Genomic DNA, 16,081 nt, shown 5'->3' on the forward strand with positions numbered 1-16,081 from the left:
AACCATCGCCACGCCACGTCTAAAGAGTCACTTTCTGCTTCTTCTTTCACATCGTCTCATGCTTAACATAATATTAAAGCATCTATTCATGATTCTCACTCAAGTTAACCCTTTTACTCATTTGCATCAGTAGGCCTTTAAACTTAATGCGATTACCATTTGTACGTGAACTGACCATTTGCCCCCTCTGCTTCTAGATGCTTTTTAGTGTGGCTCATGTGCTTGTTGTCGTTTGTGCAGCCACTCAGAGAGGCGCGGGCAGCTGTCGACGGCGTGCAGACTCTCCTGGCACCAATGACACAAGTGGCGGACCGCTACTTCCCCCGCAAGGAGGTGTGTGCGCTTACGTGTGTGCATACATGTGTAGTCATCCGCACTTCTGTCTAGAGTGCAGAACCAGTGCATTGCACTGTTAAGAAATCGGTGTCCTTACATTGCTAGGTTGTTTGAGTGACAACGCATGCGAACCGCAGAGGCCTACGAGAATGCCCAGGCAGCCCAGGATTTCAGCCCGGTACCTTCAACCTAGCAGCTGTTGCGTTATTACTCTTTCGTTGGTCTGCAGAACAGTGCTTGAGCACTCCAGGCTCGAGGCACTGTGTGAACATCTGTACTGGTGCAGCAACATCAAACTGGTTTTGCAGAAAAACCGGTTCCCCGGTTATTCGAATTGAAAAACCGGATAACTGAAGTGATCGATTATTCGGTTGGTTATTCAATTAATAATATTCGGTTATTCGGAATTAGTAGTATTCGGATGTACTTGTGCCGAAATTACCTCTCTATCTTCCTTGTATTCTTATATTTGTAGTTATTTTTGCAACCACTCCTGCAAACGCGATATCTGCTTTGGCTAACCTCCTTACTTTTCCTTTTTTAAACACCAAATATTCGTGTCAGAATATTCGAATATCCGGCTAACCGGTTATTTAAACAAAGTATCGTGAATATCTGTTTCTTGAAATCTGGATAACCGGTTTTTGAGACCGGATTCACTTCTCTGTGGTTAAACTGGATAGCCAGTTTGACGGATATTTCAAAGCCCTAGTCTGTACTATATCGGCATAAATTCTAATACAAACTAGCCAAAAACAGCCGAAATGTGTCCTTGTGTTTCTAGATTCGCCTGCATTTTTAACAGTGACGTAATTCAAGTTTGAAAACGTGCATTCGGGACTATGCCATGGTTAGAAATCGGCTAGAGAGTGTACTTGCACATGGTACTCCCATGTAATTACGTGCAACAGGTGTTCTGATCAGTTTTGGTTTTATTGTTCGCATTTCAGTTTATACTGATAGGACATGCTTTGCAGAACGAGTGCACTTTTTTTTGCAGGGGAGGTTGTTTCTTGCAGTGAAGCTCTGTCTGAGGTTCAATAGTAGAGTGATTCCTGTTTGAAAGAATGGGGTTTAGGAAGGATGTGGGATGTATCGTGCTTGTAACTGTCTCTCTAGTGCAAGGACACCTCAACAGCATCATACAGGTAGGAATGAGAAGGAGAATGAGATGCAGGTCGATGACCCTATGTCGGTACTGCTGCTTGCCAGGCATTTTATTAGTAGAAGTTGTGTGATGCAGTCACCATATTTCTGTACATATAACTCACCCCTACCTGTAACCCACAAACCCAGTTGAAAAGGGAGAGAAAAAGGAATTTGTGTATTTAAACAACGCAAATAAACTGCACACACCTGCGTTTCAAGTTGTGATGAAAGTGGCCTGGCACAATTGGCAGCACAATTCAAAACCTATGAAACGAAGAAAATTGCTTGTATGTTCAGTTATCACTGCTTGTTTCTTATTCATGGCAGCTATAAAAGTTGCCCGTAGGTGCGGCTTCACGGCAATGTGGAGCGCATTGCCAGAAGGAAGCGAAGTATTCATCTGAACTGCTGCATAATTTGAAAATAATGGTGTTGTTTTTTGCTTTTGGGAGTGTCGCCTGGCCAGGTGGTTGGAACATCGTAAAAAACAAGTTACTCGCTGTGGTGGCATAGTGTCGATGGTGTTACACTGCTAAGCACGAGGTCATGGGATCAAATCCCGGACGCGGCAGCCACATTTCGATGGGGGCGAAGTGCAAAAACACCCGTGACCCGTGCATCGGGGGCACGTTACGAGATCCCTATGTGGTCAAAATTAATCCGGAGTCCCTCACTACGGCATGCCTCATAATCAGATCCTCGTTTTGTTACATAAAATCACAGAATTGAAACACGTGATTCGGCCAAATCTGATGGTACATCCAACCTGATTTACAGCGTTGTGGTAGTAATTGTTGAAAATTACGGGCTAACGTAGTAACCTGGCAAGCTGTAAACCGCCATTTTTTTCTTCTTTGCGCCTGAACCTCCTTTGTCAGAAAACTGCCGGGTAATTTTCATAAAATTTTCATAAAAAGGGTCGGGGGAAACCTGGAAGAATCGGACGATTTGAAGATTCCAGTGTTGTATGTGCACACTATCGCTTGTTGCCACCAGGTGCACTCCCTGCTGAATCAGCTGGGCCAGGAACTCAACGGCAGCCAGAACGCGCTCGGGATGCTCGGCCTTCTGCTTGACTGCCGCCCGCTCAACCGCGAATACCGGCGCGCCATGGATGCCACCTGCACTGGCCTTCTGTGAGTGTTGTGTGCCCGCCTCTTTTCTTTCTTTCTTTCTTTCTTTCTTTCTTTCTGTTTAGTGCCGAAATAATTAGTGTGACTAAAGGTGACGGGGCATGTGACTGAAGGTGACAGGGCGTGAAAAGTTTCAGGAATAGCATGGACAAGTGGCAGGCCTTGTAAACATTGAAAACCAGGTTTTTCAAACAAGGTAAATGCTGCCAATTTGTGTGTTGCTATCAAAAACGATAAAAACAGGTGTGCATGCATTCCTGTTTATAGACAGCGCTGTGCATAAGAGCCAGCCCACTATCACGGGTGGCATGATAGGCAGCTGCTGCCCAGTTTCTTTATAAAAATACCACCTTCCTTATAAAAGTACTACCTGCCCAGTATCCTTATAAAAGTACTACCTTCCTTATAATAGTACTAGCTGCCCAGTTTCTTTATAAAAGTACTACCATGAAATGCAAGTGCTTTTTCTTGTCTGCAGAGAGGGCACAGCCTTCATGCTGGCTTCTGCCCTCGGAGGCGGACTGCTGTTCACGGTGCTTATCTGGGTGGCCTCTCACACCTGGATTCACATTCGACAGAGGTGAGCGCTGCATGGCTGCGCTCAGCTGTGTGAACGACAGTGATGACAAGTTTCAGACTTCATCAATGTAAATTATGCCAAGCGGAGTGTCGAACCCACTAGAATGATCGTGCAGGATGGTTTTGAACACGCGAGTCAGCGCCGTCCGCATTCAGTTTTGCACATCGTTTATATTCTGCCTGCATCTAATAGTGCACGGCGTGTAAGAAGTGCGTGAAATGCTCAGTGAATTATTAGGCAGGTCTGCAGAACATGTATAGGAGGAACAGAGACACAAGTGCTTTAAGAAAAGATAAAAAGAAAAGTTTATTTTTATGCAGTGTTAGGTTCACTTGGCTATTGAGGAATTTATTTTAAAAATAGTCATATATAGAGGACGTGTGTTTATGCAGTGTTCTTTAAGAGCCACAAGAAACAAGCCGATCACTTTGATATTTTAAAACGAATCTATCTGAAGTTCTGCTTGTTTGGAACTTTATTTGCTAAGCAACAAGCAAAAGTATCTCGGGTGAACCACGTTGAGCTTGTACAATATTCAGCCTCTTCTTAATTGTATTTTGTCTCTTAATTTGTTTCAAATTTCTAATTTCATCTCTTATTGCTACCCCATTAGCATTTCTTTAAATGCCTCTTTCGGTGTTTCTCCCTTGCCTGCTTTTCTCATTGTGTAAAACTTCAATATTTCATTTTCTTGCTGTTATCCCACCATGGCACTTTTTCTTGCCTCCTGAAACCTTGCTCTCGTTGGCTAGCAAAGCATCGTTATTTCTGCCTGTTCCGCAAAGCTGTTGAGGGCAGTTACCATTTTAATACAGGCAGAGCAATGTACTTCACTGTTTGTTTTTTGAAGCAACTACAGGCCCTGTGTTGGTAAAACTGAATATCTATTGGTCTTCATATTTTGTAAAGTACGGCCACACTAAAGCAAAAGGCAGTGCATTACTTTCAGCGTGGGTTCTGTTTAGTTCACTCCTCTGTCTTGTTTATAACTGGGGAGCTTATAAGGCTGCGGAGAACTCGAAACATGGCCTGAAGTCTTAATCCTTTCTGGTCCAATGATTCCTGTAGGAATCGTAATGATTTGTGAGGAATATCCAGCATGAAAAAGGACCAAGAGCTGAAACCAACCTGAGAAATCCGAGTGCTGGCAGCTCTAATTACATAATTTATGAAAACTTGATGTTGCAGCATTGGTTCTCTCTGAAATTTAGAAAAAGTACAAAAGTTGCCTTATGCCAAGATAAGGTACTTGAGCTGCATCTTTGAGGCCTGCCACTTAAGGCGTGTAAAATGCCTTAGGCGTGGCAATGATTCGTGCCCATTCTTTATGCGCTTATGATTGGAATTTAGGAGATTGAAACTCCACAAGCTCCCTGCAGCATACAGAATTTGCGGCAGACGGCTGCTGCATGTAGTGAAAAACTGCTTCAGGAATTCTATTCCCGTTTTTTCTCTTTCTGATCTAGCTCAGTAGCACGAAATATCAGTTTGTTACTTCGAAAGGAACGTTGGGACCAGAAAGGGCTAAGTTTGTCGCCGATAATTTCTTGGCTGGGGGTTTTCGAGGGTTGCGCGCGCCTGTGTCTGTGTGTTTTTGTGGGTGCCCCAGTGCGCACTGCCCCGGTGCGGGGCCGGCTGATGCGCAGGCGGCCGCGAGATACCGTGGACGAGGAGGACCCTTTCCTGCCCCCCTCCGCGGTGGGTGCGCCTCGACGCAGCCGCGACACGTACGCGACCCACCTTCCCGTGCCCTCTATCTCTCTCGCTCACTCCCTCCACCGACATTCCCAAACACTCGCTGCTCTCACCACGCTCTTGTGTTCTTGTGTGTGTCCTGTTCTCGAAAAAAAAAAAAAACCTTTCATCACGCTTGGTGATCCTCCCACTCCCTGCTTGCCTGCCTGCCTGACTGTCTCTGTCTCGGGCGCACCCCGGTCAAAATAATGATGACGGGAAGTGGTCTGACTCGCTCACGCTAGCTGTGGCACTAACACGTTTACTGCCTTTGCTGGGAGTATAGAACCCCCTCCACCCCCACCAAATGTGTAGAGTCTGCTACGAAAGTTTACGGAACACTGAGACCGTGAAGAAATGAAACTTTCCCGCAGCAAACGTGTGATTTCTGGAACCAGGAAGTGCAGCCCGCGTTTCTGCACAAATACTGCATTGTTCCTCTTTGTGGCTTACCGAGCTGTGCGAAAGGTTCTTTCTATATGAGTCCAGTGTTCCAACAACTTTTATGGCTGAGCATATCTGGAATCACTCATGGATGCAAATGCCACAGATTCGTATTTGTCTGCAAAAAAGTAAGGAACTGGGTGAATGGAAAAATGTTTGTGGTATTAGACGTAGGGGGGGAAAAAAGAAAAAGAAAGGCAGACGAGAAGTAGAACCAACATGAACATTAAGCACAAGGTCACGGGATCAAACCCCAGCCGTGGCGGCCGCATTTTTGCGGGGGCGCAATGCAAAAACGCCCGTGTGCCATGCAGTGGGTGCACGGTAAAGATCCCCAAGGTGGTCAAAATTAATCCAGAACCCTCACTATGGTGTGCCTCATAACCAGATTGTGGTTTTGGCTTGTAAAACCTGAGAATGTCTGTCTCACAGTGTATTTACCCAGCAGAAGCACCTGCTTTTGAGAAATTTGAGCGTAACTTTGGGCTGTAATGAGTCTAAGTTGTCAACCAATTTGCTTTTCCCTGTGCAGTTAAGCCTAACTTCATTCTAGTTGCTGACTGCAATGCTTTAGGAGTTTCAATCTTTCAATGCAGCCTTCTTTTAGTTATTACTGTTTAGTTATTTTAGTTATTACTGTCCTGTGCAGGCAGTGCATTCATTACACGGCTGTGACCACGAGTGATTCAAGATATGATGTCAGTGTTTTATTTCAGTGTTGTGTTATGATTTCTGTTTAGTTCCTTGTGTTTGTTTAGCGGCATAGCTTGGTTTGGTTGGCTGACTTCTAACACTGATGCTCATTGCACTCGTATTGGTAATGCAAAGTTACTCGCTCATTAACACCTGCATATGTTTATGCTGGATTGTGCTGTGTCGTCTGTGATGCCTATAATGACAAACATACAGAAGCTTGTGCAACTGTTCTGCTTGAATGCTGTATAACAAGAGTGAGACGTTGCTTTTATCTTGTGAATTGGATTGCCTGTTTGAGCTTAAGCAATGCCAATGACATCTTCGTAAATTGAGCAGCGATTAGGGTACTAAATGTGACTTCACTGTTTGTAAATCACAAGCCGAATCCTGCTGTGAGCTGCAGGTGACAGTAACTGTTGTGTAGAAAATATTCTGCTAGTACTACTCCACCTAAAATTGCAGTGGCTCTGTTCAACTTATGTGACTGAAAACCTATTTTCAGTGTGATCCTAAAAGAAGAAATCATATGTCGGAACTGAGGCACAGCTGTTTGGTTTACTTGGGCAGCACCCGACCTTTGATACTGTACAGTAAGAGCTTGTTAATTTGACCCTCATTGAGGCCAAAAACAGGGCATAACTTAGACTGGTCTGGTCCTGGCAAACATATCCACTGTTGTGTGGTATCAGACACTCATGAACTTGGGACATGTTTGATTGCACATCAGTTAATTCGGACAAGCCTCAAACGCAAGTGAGCGCAGATATCGTTGTGACAAGCAAGCGAGTGCAAATGTCGGTATGATAAGCAAGTGAGTGCAGATGTCATTATGACAGGAGCAGAGAATAAGAAAGGCAAAACTGGTGCTGATGTGCAAGTGATGTATCCTTATCCCTAAGCAATCTGTACCTCATCCCTACCATTCCACCAGTGGATTCGTTCATGAACTAACTTCTAATCCAGTTCAGCCCAGCATGCGATACCCAGTCTAAGGCTTTGGACGTCAAGATTGCATAAAGAACAATGACAGTTAATTTTGCCCATGACTTGCGTCTAGTGTCACTCATCATTCTTGCGCTGTAATACTCCATTAAGCTCTCGCAAATTAACTTAAGTGGAACCTTGCAATTGCGTGTCGTCAGGGCAGGAGTTGAATGCAATTTTAATGACACTGTAAGCATAAAATGAAAAGGTAGCACAGCACTCTTGAGGCTCGTTTCTCAAAGTCAGTTGCAGAAAAGCTTCTTCTGTCCCAGAGGGTTATCTCGTGAAACTTTATCCCACAAATTTTGTTTACCTGGTGCAGCTGTCAGGTATGCGCACTCTTGTGGCTATCCGTTGGTGCGTTGGCGGCCTTTCGAAGGCCTTTTTTTTTTCTTCCTTTGTTCCCCCCCTTGCCTCTCGTGGCACACCCCGTAGGAATGGACGTACCGCAAGCCGTGAAGAGCAAGCATTTCTACAAGCCAGGTACACACCGCCCCCAACGGTAAGCAACACCAGGACTGAACTTTTCTCATAGCGTCATAGGTTCAGTTTTTCTGTTTCGACAGTTTCTTTAGCTCTGTGCTTACATCTCGCTTATCTCCCCTGATAACTGGCCAGAGTGTAGCGTTATGTGCAGTACATGAAAGCGCTCTGTATTTAGACCGGCCTTGATAGACCCTGTTACTAATTCGCTAGTGTGCTTTGCCATGCTGTGCATCTGCATTTGCCCGCCTAATGACGACGCCATTCGTTGTTCGAGCGAATACCGAAGTGCGAACTGTGCGTGCTAGCACTTAGCAGTAGCCAGAATTGTAGCGGATAAAAGATAAAACACAGTGGGTAACTTGAACATGAGGAAGCTGCAGTGTACTGTACTAGTTTATCCAGCATTAAGGTTTTCTTCGGCACTCGTGTGTAAGTTGTAAAAGTTCCATCACGTTTTATTTGGCCCTCCCATCAACCGTCATATCAGGGGTGATCGGGACCTTTTTCCAGTAGCCGTGTGTAATTCTGAAATGTATTGTCACATTTCAGAACAAAAAAATTGGTGAAAACTGCCTTTCGTACGTCTGTGCGAGTACACTGCCAGTAGTATGCGAATGGTCTTTTGCTACCAGTGATGCCCACGAAAAATTTTTTGGCAACTGTTAGAACCCAACTACCCAGTTGGTAGTTGTGGTCACATATTAAGGCCTTCAATTAGGCCCTTTCAGTTAAACAGATTGCTTGTGAAGGCAGCTGGTAATTTTCTAGACGTAACAGGCAGATGTGGCTGACAGCCCTTTTATAATGCAGAAAACATAGGCACATTTAATTCCTTGCCCAGAAAGTGCATGTGCTAACCAAGAACTGCGTGCTGAAAGCCTCTCTCTTCACTAACGTAAGCTAACTTCTCTTGGCTGTCTGTGAAAAATCCCTTGACAAGTTTTTCTTGCTCGCTGTGACCTCTTAACTGAAACATTGTGTGTTGCTGTTAAAAATGCAATTCGCATATATACAGGTGTGGCCAGAACAATATGGGTAGTGCAGGAACACTAGCCAATGCTCCACTTATGAGCGCCATCTCGGGAATTCCTCAGTACAGCCTTTGTCACAAGAAACACAGCCGCTGCACGCAGTTAATTTTACTTGGTGCTCTGCTCTTGCTTTGGCCAGAGGGTGCAGGCCACATAGTGAGTCGACAACATGGACACCTGAGGGTGACAGAGCATCTGGCAGCATTCGCTAAACAGGAGTGTGGTGCTGTCACTAAGCTGTCACTAACACAAGGATTGAAGGGAAGATAGGGGCCGGTGCCGAATGTCTGGACACGTTACCAGATGGTGCCAGTCATTTCTAGCCAGTGCCAACGGGCAATGCACCAGCTCGATTCATCCGGCGTTCTTGCACTCCGTATTGTCCTGGCCGCACCCGTAAATTGTTGGGTTCGGCTGGGAATCAATGTCAAGCTTCCCTGGTACTGCCATCTCTACTGAAAAGATGTGTACGCATCCGTGCAATTCCGCATGTTTTGTGTATTAGTCATATAGATCTGTAGAATTGATACGGTGCCCGTATCATTCTAACTTTAACAATACGGAGATTGTGAATTGCGAGATGCGTACGGAAACGTTTCAGTAGTGATCCGCAACTGCTTGCAACCGTTTTTGGTATGCCAGAAAGTGCATCTTGCTCCTTGAGATCTAGTCCTTCCTGCACGTCTCGTTTCTTTGGAGACGCATGCTTGACTTTGTTGCAGCCTTGGGTTTTGCTGCCGGACCAGTCCCGTAATGATGGATTGGGGGGCTACCTATTACGCCCTATAACTTGCATTTTTGATATGTCTTGGGAGTGTTGTAACCTGCATGGTGTCACGACTGCACCCTAATGTGTCATGGTCGCCATTGGTTATTGCAGTAGGCTGTCTGAATTATGAACCAGAGCACGAAATGTGGGAGTCAGGTTAGCTCTGTCAGATGTATGGAATAGCAAAAATTCCGTTGTGTCGATTGGTTGCCTTGGAATCTAAGCTGGTGAAAGAGTATGTTTGTGGTAAGGAGAGATCAAGCAATTTAACATGTGTGCACATCTTTTTTTTTTTAAATACTGCCCCTCACTTTATTTGTAATATCGAAACGCTGGACAAAATTTTCTGTTCATGCTGTAGCTGAATTGCATTGTAGTAGCATAGCAGCATTCTATATTCATGCATTGGCCAGTTAGTTTCACCTCTGCCTGATGAATTAAAGCATCATTGTGGCTCTAAATACTGACTTTTCTAGAGCGATGAGAAACTTTGGATGTGCATTTGCCATTATAACACTTGGGAGTGGCTGGCAGGCCTTAGCCATTTGTTGGCAGCGTCTTTCATTTCCCAGTTTTTACAGCTTGCCATGTACTTATACACTCTGATAGTTAAGGAAAGACCACATAAAAACGAAGCAGGGACAGCGTGGGCAATGAGAAACAACTGATGCAATTTGAAGCTCAGTGACAGTTTTTATTTTTGTCATACTCAATTAGGAGCTGGCAGTGCTAGTTGGAACATGACGCATTAGGTTGCAGTATGACACTTCATGGTAACTGCATGATGTTTGAGCTGTTTGAACTGTTGTCATTAGGGCTGCTTCAGTTATGCAGAATTAGCTCTCCCGAGTGCAACGTCACCATTTCTCACTGCATTAGGAAATCCATTCTGTGTAGCACATATCACCTGCGAAATTGCATCTTCGCAGAAGCAGCAGGAATTTTTGAAGACTGGAAGAGCATGTGCAGTGGTGCCCCGAGATTTGCACTTTGGTGTTTGACAATAGAATAGTCAACTGCAAGAAACATTTTAAAAGACCATAAGGCCAGGAAGCCAAGGAAGGACTGCATGAATGATGGTAAAAGAAACTTCTCAGGATTGCTACTTCATAAAAAACTGAGCATGGCTGTTGAAGTTTGATTCAGGCAAGTGCACTGTCATTGATGGAACACAGTGATAGGGCACGTGTGTTTGAAGTTCATTGGTACTGCAACTCTAGCTTGTTGAATTTGTTTAACAGCTGCTAAACTTTGCAGTGAGGTTTTCCCCAAACTACCCTGTTCTTCCATTTTTGCTTATTCGATCATCAACTTGCATAATTTGCCAAGGTCGGGATGGGGAAATTTACAAACATGTTTAATGCAAGAAATAGCTCAGTCTCCCTCGGTGTAACTTGAGGAATCTGGCAAGTGAAGGTAAGCTGATGCTGCCCTTGCACCTTTTGAGGCATTTCCTAGTAGTTAAAGGAATAGAACTTGCGCAATCCTTACAAATTTCATGGTTTATGCTGTCGTGCTGGACAAATGTTATTGGAAGACAAACGATAATGTAATAGCTGAGGAATCATGCATTACACTTAACTTACTGTGGCCAAAGTTGTTAGCAGTTGACTCCAACAGGTTCTAACATCCAGCAGCCATGTTTCTGATGGCGTTGGTGTGCGTACGGTTCTGACTTTGGCTCTGAATATGCAAAATTTAGTGTTAAATTTCTTCTTCCAGCCAGTAATGTAAAATTGGGCTTCCTGTAAGCATCAAAAGCAAATGGAAGTGACAGATTTTTCATTATATCGTCCTCTCCTGTGGTAACTGCACATGTGTTTAAAATTATAAGTTAATTTGACTGCAAAGTTGCACTCGGTGGAGTTAGCATGCGGACGACGAAACAGCCCCCATGACGGTCAGTCCACCAGAGCCTGTCACCCGCCCCTCTCCTCCCGCGTTCCTCAAATGTTTGACCAGGCCAGCATGCGGCCCGTGGCCTCGGACTCGTGGGAACCGTTGTTGGCGTCCAGGGGTGGCAACACACGCCGGGGCGTCACGCCGGAGCGGGCCCTGTCGTTCTCTTTTGTTTCCTTTGCGTGAGTGTCTCGACTCCCCGCATGATTTTTCTTTTTTGCGTTTTTTTCCCTTTTTTTCTCTCTCCCACATCCCATTTTTCCCCTCCCCCCTCATCCCGGCCGTTTTTTGGTGGGCATCTCGCCCTGGTCCTACTCCTCCGGGCTGGGCAGTACCACCAGGCGTTGCAGTCTCGGCGAGCGTACCCGACGTGAAAAACCTTGTTGCTGTTTCAGCACCACGACGGCGACCTGACGTGCGCCACAAAGTTCTGAGAGGGCAAGAGACAGAGACTTGACTCCGGCAATGAGAAGACGTTGAAAACCACCTCCTTTCCCTCATTCTTGTACCTTCTCCATCATTTGACCGCACAAGTGTGTTGACCTCACCAGACCAGCGATTTCTTTTTTTTTTTGCATCGTCGAACGTGCTACAGTGACCCTCTTAGTAGAGCTCCCCATCTTCCCTTGCTATTTTTTTTTTTTAATCGTCCCCTGTATTCGTCTGATCATGTGCCAGTTGCTTTCTCATCCGCTTTCTCACGCTGGAACACGAGTGCATCTGCTGGGGATTCGGTGGCAAGAGCAGCTTGGTGCCACCAGTGTTGTTCAGAAGTTACCGCGAGATGCTTTTGTTGAAGAATATGTTTGAAGATGCATTGCAGCAAGCTCTGAACTGCTGCTTTAATAAGAAGTGCTGCTTTCAGCGTGTCTGCAGTGTTTCTGAATACACAGTAAGGTGTATTGAGTTTTGAAGGCATCTGGATGTAGTGTACCATTCCAACCAGTGATCTTTTTGAAGTTGGCCATTTGACAAGGCAAGTCAGGAAGTTTCTTCTTTGAATATTTGATGGTGGCTGCCGGTCCTCATTACAGAATGTTTGCATGGTCATATTCAAGGTGCCATGTATCTGCCAAAGTTCTTTGTAAGTTAGCGAGTCGTGGATGCGACTTGAGATGGAAGATGAAAGGACAGATCAAAGGTAGCACGAGTAGACAAAGACAGCGGGGCAACACTGTGACCCCCTTGCAAACATTCTTGCAAAGATGCCAAATGAATTTCGAAGACTTGACTCAAGAGACAGTCAGTACAAAGTCCTCTGCTGATGTTTAATTGATTTCACTGAACCTGTCGAATTCGCCAAAGCTCGGCGCAAACAGTAAACGCCGCAGCAAAAGAAGCTTGTACCCAAGTATGTAGTTCGCTTACGTGCGGTGCACGTCTTTGTATCGATTTACACGACCCACCACGACTGATTCCTGCCAGAATTGCTTGCACACGGGGCAAGTGTTTTTGCTGGCGGTCCGCATGGAATCAACGGAGGAGTTGTGGACGACTGTTAAAACCACTCAACATGGGTGCGACGGTGTGAGCAAGCTGCGCAATGATGTTGTGATCAGCATAGTGAAATCCCGAGTTATCTTTGCTGCTTCTGCAATGCAAGCCAGCAGGGCCACGTCACATCGCCAGACTGCTTCAGAACCCATCGCCACCTTCACCGTACGCTGCGCACAAGTGTTGTCACGGAATGTTAAACAGCTTGGAGACGGATTGTGCACAATTTCTGCACGGAGTTGCGTAAAAGGCACGCCCTGGCATGTCCTTCACCGTCACCATGAAAAGCTGCACAAGAAAGGCTTCAGAGAGATGGTCAGGTGGAAGGGCAAGAGCGTTGTGACAACGCCTCAACCCTGGCACCGTAGTCGGTTGTAGACTCTCTCATGCTGGATTCGTGGGAAAGTTTCACGGCGTCCCGGGTCACCACACGGAATTACGATGGTTGGTTGCATGGAGAGAATGCCGTGAAGGGTTGGTCGTGCCACGCTTGATGTCGTGCAACTTGTTGCGATGCCACCTGATGCGGTCCTGCAACTTGATGCGGTGATCATCACTGTTGCTGCACCTCTGTGCCTGCAGCCCCAAACATTCCTTGACCCGCAGCAGGCCGGTGGTGTTCCTCATTTCTCTTTTTCCCCTCAAGGAGCCCAGCTAGTCAGCAGAAACCCCGGGGTTGTAAACGAGACTCTGTTCGGGCACCCGTCGTCCTTCACCCGAAAAGTGCCAGTCGGCGTCGTATGCCGGTTGTGACTGCCACCGTGACGTCACCGCACGCATTTGTTTGTTTGTACGCGTTGCTTTCGCCTTTTCGTTTTTTTTTTTTTTTCTTCTCTCGTTGCCGAGAATCTCGCGCTCCGACTTGCGGACGCGTGCATCCACCAATGCTCAACTCGTGTACGGCTCTGCCACCTAGGCGCGGATCTCTTTGTGGGAGGCTTTCCTTTTATTGCGTATATGGACAGCCTGGATAGACATACTTAAGTTCTCACAGTCGCAGAGTTTTATTTTGTGTACGCTTGCTCAGGTCAGAAATCACTGAATGGATCAACATGAAAAATTATGGCTGTGCGCAAGGCGTGTTGTGAGGTGTTCATTTCCACGGTACTGTCTTAAACGTTGGACCAGAAGCAACCGATTTAGTCGTCTGTGCTGGAAGTGTTTTATGCTTATCGGAATGCTTTAAAAAGAGAAGGTAAGGTTTTACGCTCCAGTTCAGAATTATTTAAATTCTCAGCTAGCTTATTTTGTCGCATATTAATCCTGCTGTTATTCAAGCTTGTGAATTGTATTTGCGGAGTGAATGACTGTATTGTCGGTGCAGCCGTACGTTCTGACTACACAAGCATTTTAACTTGATTAGGTTTGAAGTCAGGCATTGCCTGTTTTACTTGTCGAAGGGCCTGCTTTTGCACACCAAGAATGCTAACTAGATGCGTTTGAGCACGAAACAACCAAGGTAAAATTTGTCGTTTTGACAATCTATCCTCACATTTAGCAACATCCCTGCTATGGACCAAATCATTGTATACGCACACATACACCCCGGCACAACTTCTTTCACATTCCTGCGATTGACACATGAATGTCTACCACTTTTTATCAGCGTAAAGCGCTGTTTTAAAAAATATTTTTAGAACGTGATTCCGTGATGTAACGTCTCTGCAAGAAACCATCTGGACCAACTGCTTTAGTCATTCCAGGTGTTTGTTTTCTCGTGTGCAGGAAATCATTGCATTCCAGTATTTCATATTAAGTGGTCACGCTGCATTTATGCAGCACACATCTGAAATGTGCGTAAACAGGTTGTGTTTCTTTTGTTTCAAGCCTCCCTAAAGAGATCCGTGAGCTGCTGTGCGCACATTTCACATTCTCGGGCGTGTCCCGGGTTTGTCGTCATTACTGTACGTAGTACGTGTCGTTAAGTGTGTGCTGCGCTGTTTTTTGGCAAAGGGCAACCGACACGTCTCATTTTCGTTGTCTGTGTGTGCAATGTGTGTACATCACAAAAGAGAGAGGAAAAAAGAACTTTGTTAATACTTTCTTTTCGCTGGAAGACCGCAGAAGCAACTCTGTAGCTATCGAAAACCAAAGATGTATTGTTCTCGAAGTTTCTGGGTCTTCTCAGCCAGCCATGCATTTGGATTCTCGGAGCGCCCTGGAACCAACATGTCTGCTGCCAATGCCGTGTTCATTTTGTAACCGCGAATGATTTTGGCAAAACGCGAAAATCTGCGAAACACCGCGTCGACTTGTTGGGAGGCGGTTGTGAGCTAGGCGTGCACAAAATGGGCGCGAGTGTCTGGCTTTGAACTCCAGCAGCAGTTTTGGCTGTACAGGCGTTTCTAGCCGTCGCATCACGCCTTCGGCGAAATTGTACCTCCGCATTCAGTCGGCAGTGGCAGGAGTTGTCTTGCAAAGTGATCAGGTGCCTATGCATCACTCTGTCTCAAATGTATGGAAGAAAAAGAATATATAAACCACGCGTAGCTTGGCATTTTATGCCGACGTGTTGGCTTCAGGTGCTTTGAAGATAGCAGTAGACTCAGTACTGTGCCCATTTTCCCGCCGGTTTTCCATTTTGTCAGTATCACCATTGACAAAAGCGAAAACACTGTCATCCTCTGCTTGCTAGCACAATGGGTATTGTTTGGCTACCTCTGTGTAATGACTTTTGTTTTTGTTTTTTCTGTGTGACTCTGACTGCCTGCAAGGTCTTGCTTCACTGGCTGAATGCTTTAAGGCTCGTCTGTGTAACTATTTAACGGAAAGCTTTCCGAGAAATGATATTGTGGTTTTAAAGCTATCGAATGCAATCACTGTAAAAGTGTACAGTTTTCAGTTTTTTAACCACTGTATTCTTGTTTATAAATGTGCAGTGTTAAGTATGTTATGGTCTCTGAGCTTTGAAGAAGCTCTGCTCTCAATACTGAAAGGACATCAGCTCGTTTTGTTGCTGCCCTTGAGTTTTATAGCTTATAGGAATGTTCTTACGAAGACTAAGTTTTGATTTTGTGCTTATTGAGTACGCAAAGCTTTATCGTACATGCAACACGTGCAACCACGGTAACAAAAAGAAATGTTTTGTAACAGATCAGATGTTTATGTTGCAGACTCTGCTTACTCACCACAATTGCATTATTGCTTCACTTGTTCAGGCAGGTCAGTGTTTTATTTTTATTTTGGAGATTAGCATCAACGACAGTTGTAGGTAGATGCTTACATTACTACTCTATCAACTTGAGTTTGGCTGTTACCTTTCATATTCCTTTTTTTTTTGTACAAATTAACCCAAGACATACATAGGTGTTATGCATCTAACGTTCATGCCAATGCTGAAAATTGC

At 45.2% G+C, this 16,081-nt stretch overlaps 1 protein-coding gene across 1 annotated transcript in view; it reads left to right on the forward strand.

Moving 5' to 3' along the window:
- Positions 1 to 15,203, forward strand: part of LOC119453056 (protein tweety-like) — a 35,489-nt gene extending 20,286 nt beyond the window's left edge. Inside the window, 7 exon segments of the mRNA XM_049667494.1 lie at positions 241 to 333; positions 2,482 to 2,621; positions 3,097 to 3,198; positions 4,845 to 4,925; positions 7,492 to 7,558; positions 11,305 to 11,423; positions 11,637 to 15,203. Coding sequence (XP_049523451.1) covers positions 241 to 333; positions 2,482 to 2,621; positions 3,097 to 3,198; positions 4,845 to 4,925; positions 7,492 to 7,558; positions 11,305 to 11,423; positions 11,637 to 11,655 — 621 coding nt within the window. The 3' untranslated portion in view covers positions 11,656 to 15,203.
- Positions 15,204 to 16,081: the final 878 nt, after the last annotated feature.

Source organism: Dermacentor silvarum, chromosome 5 (assembly GCF_013339745.2).
Source record: "Dermacentor silvarum isolate Dsil-2018 chromosome 5, BIME_Dsil_1.4, whole genome shotgun sequence".
NCBI lineage: Eukaryota > Metazoa > Arthropoda > Arachnida > Ixodida > Ixodidae > Dermacentor > Dermacentor silvarum.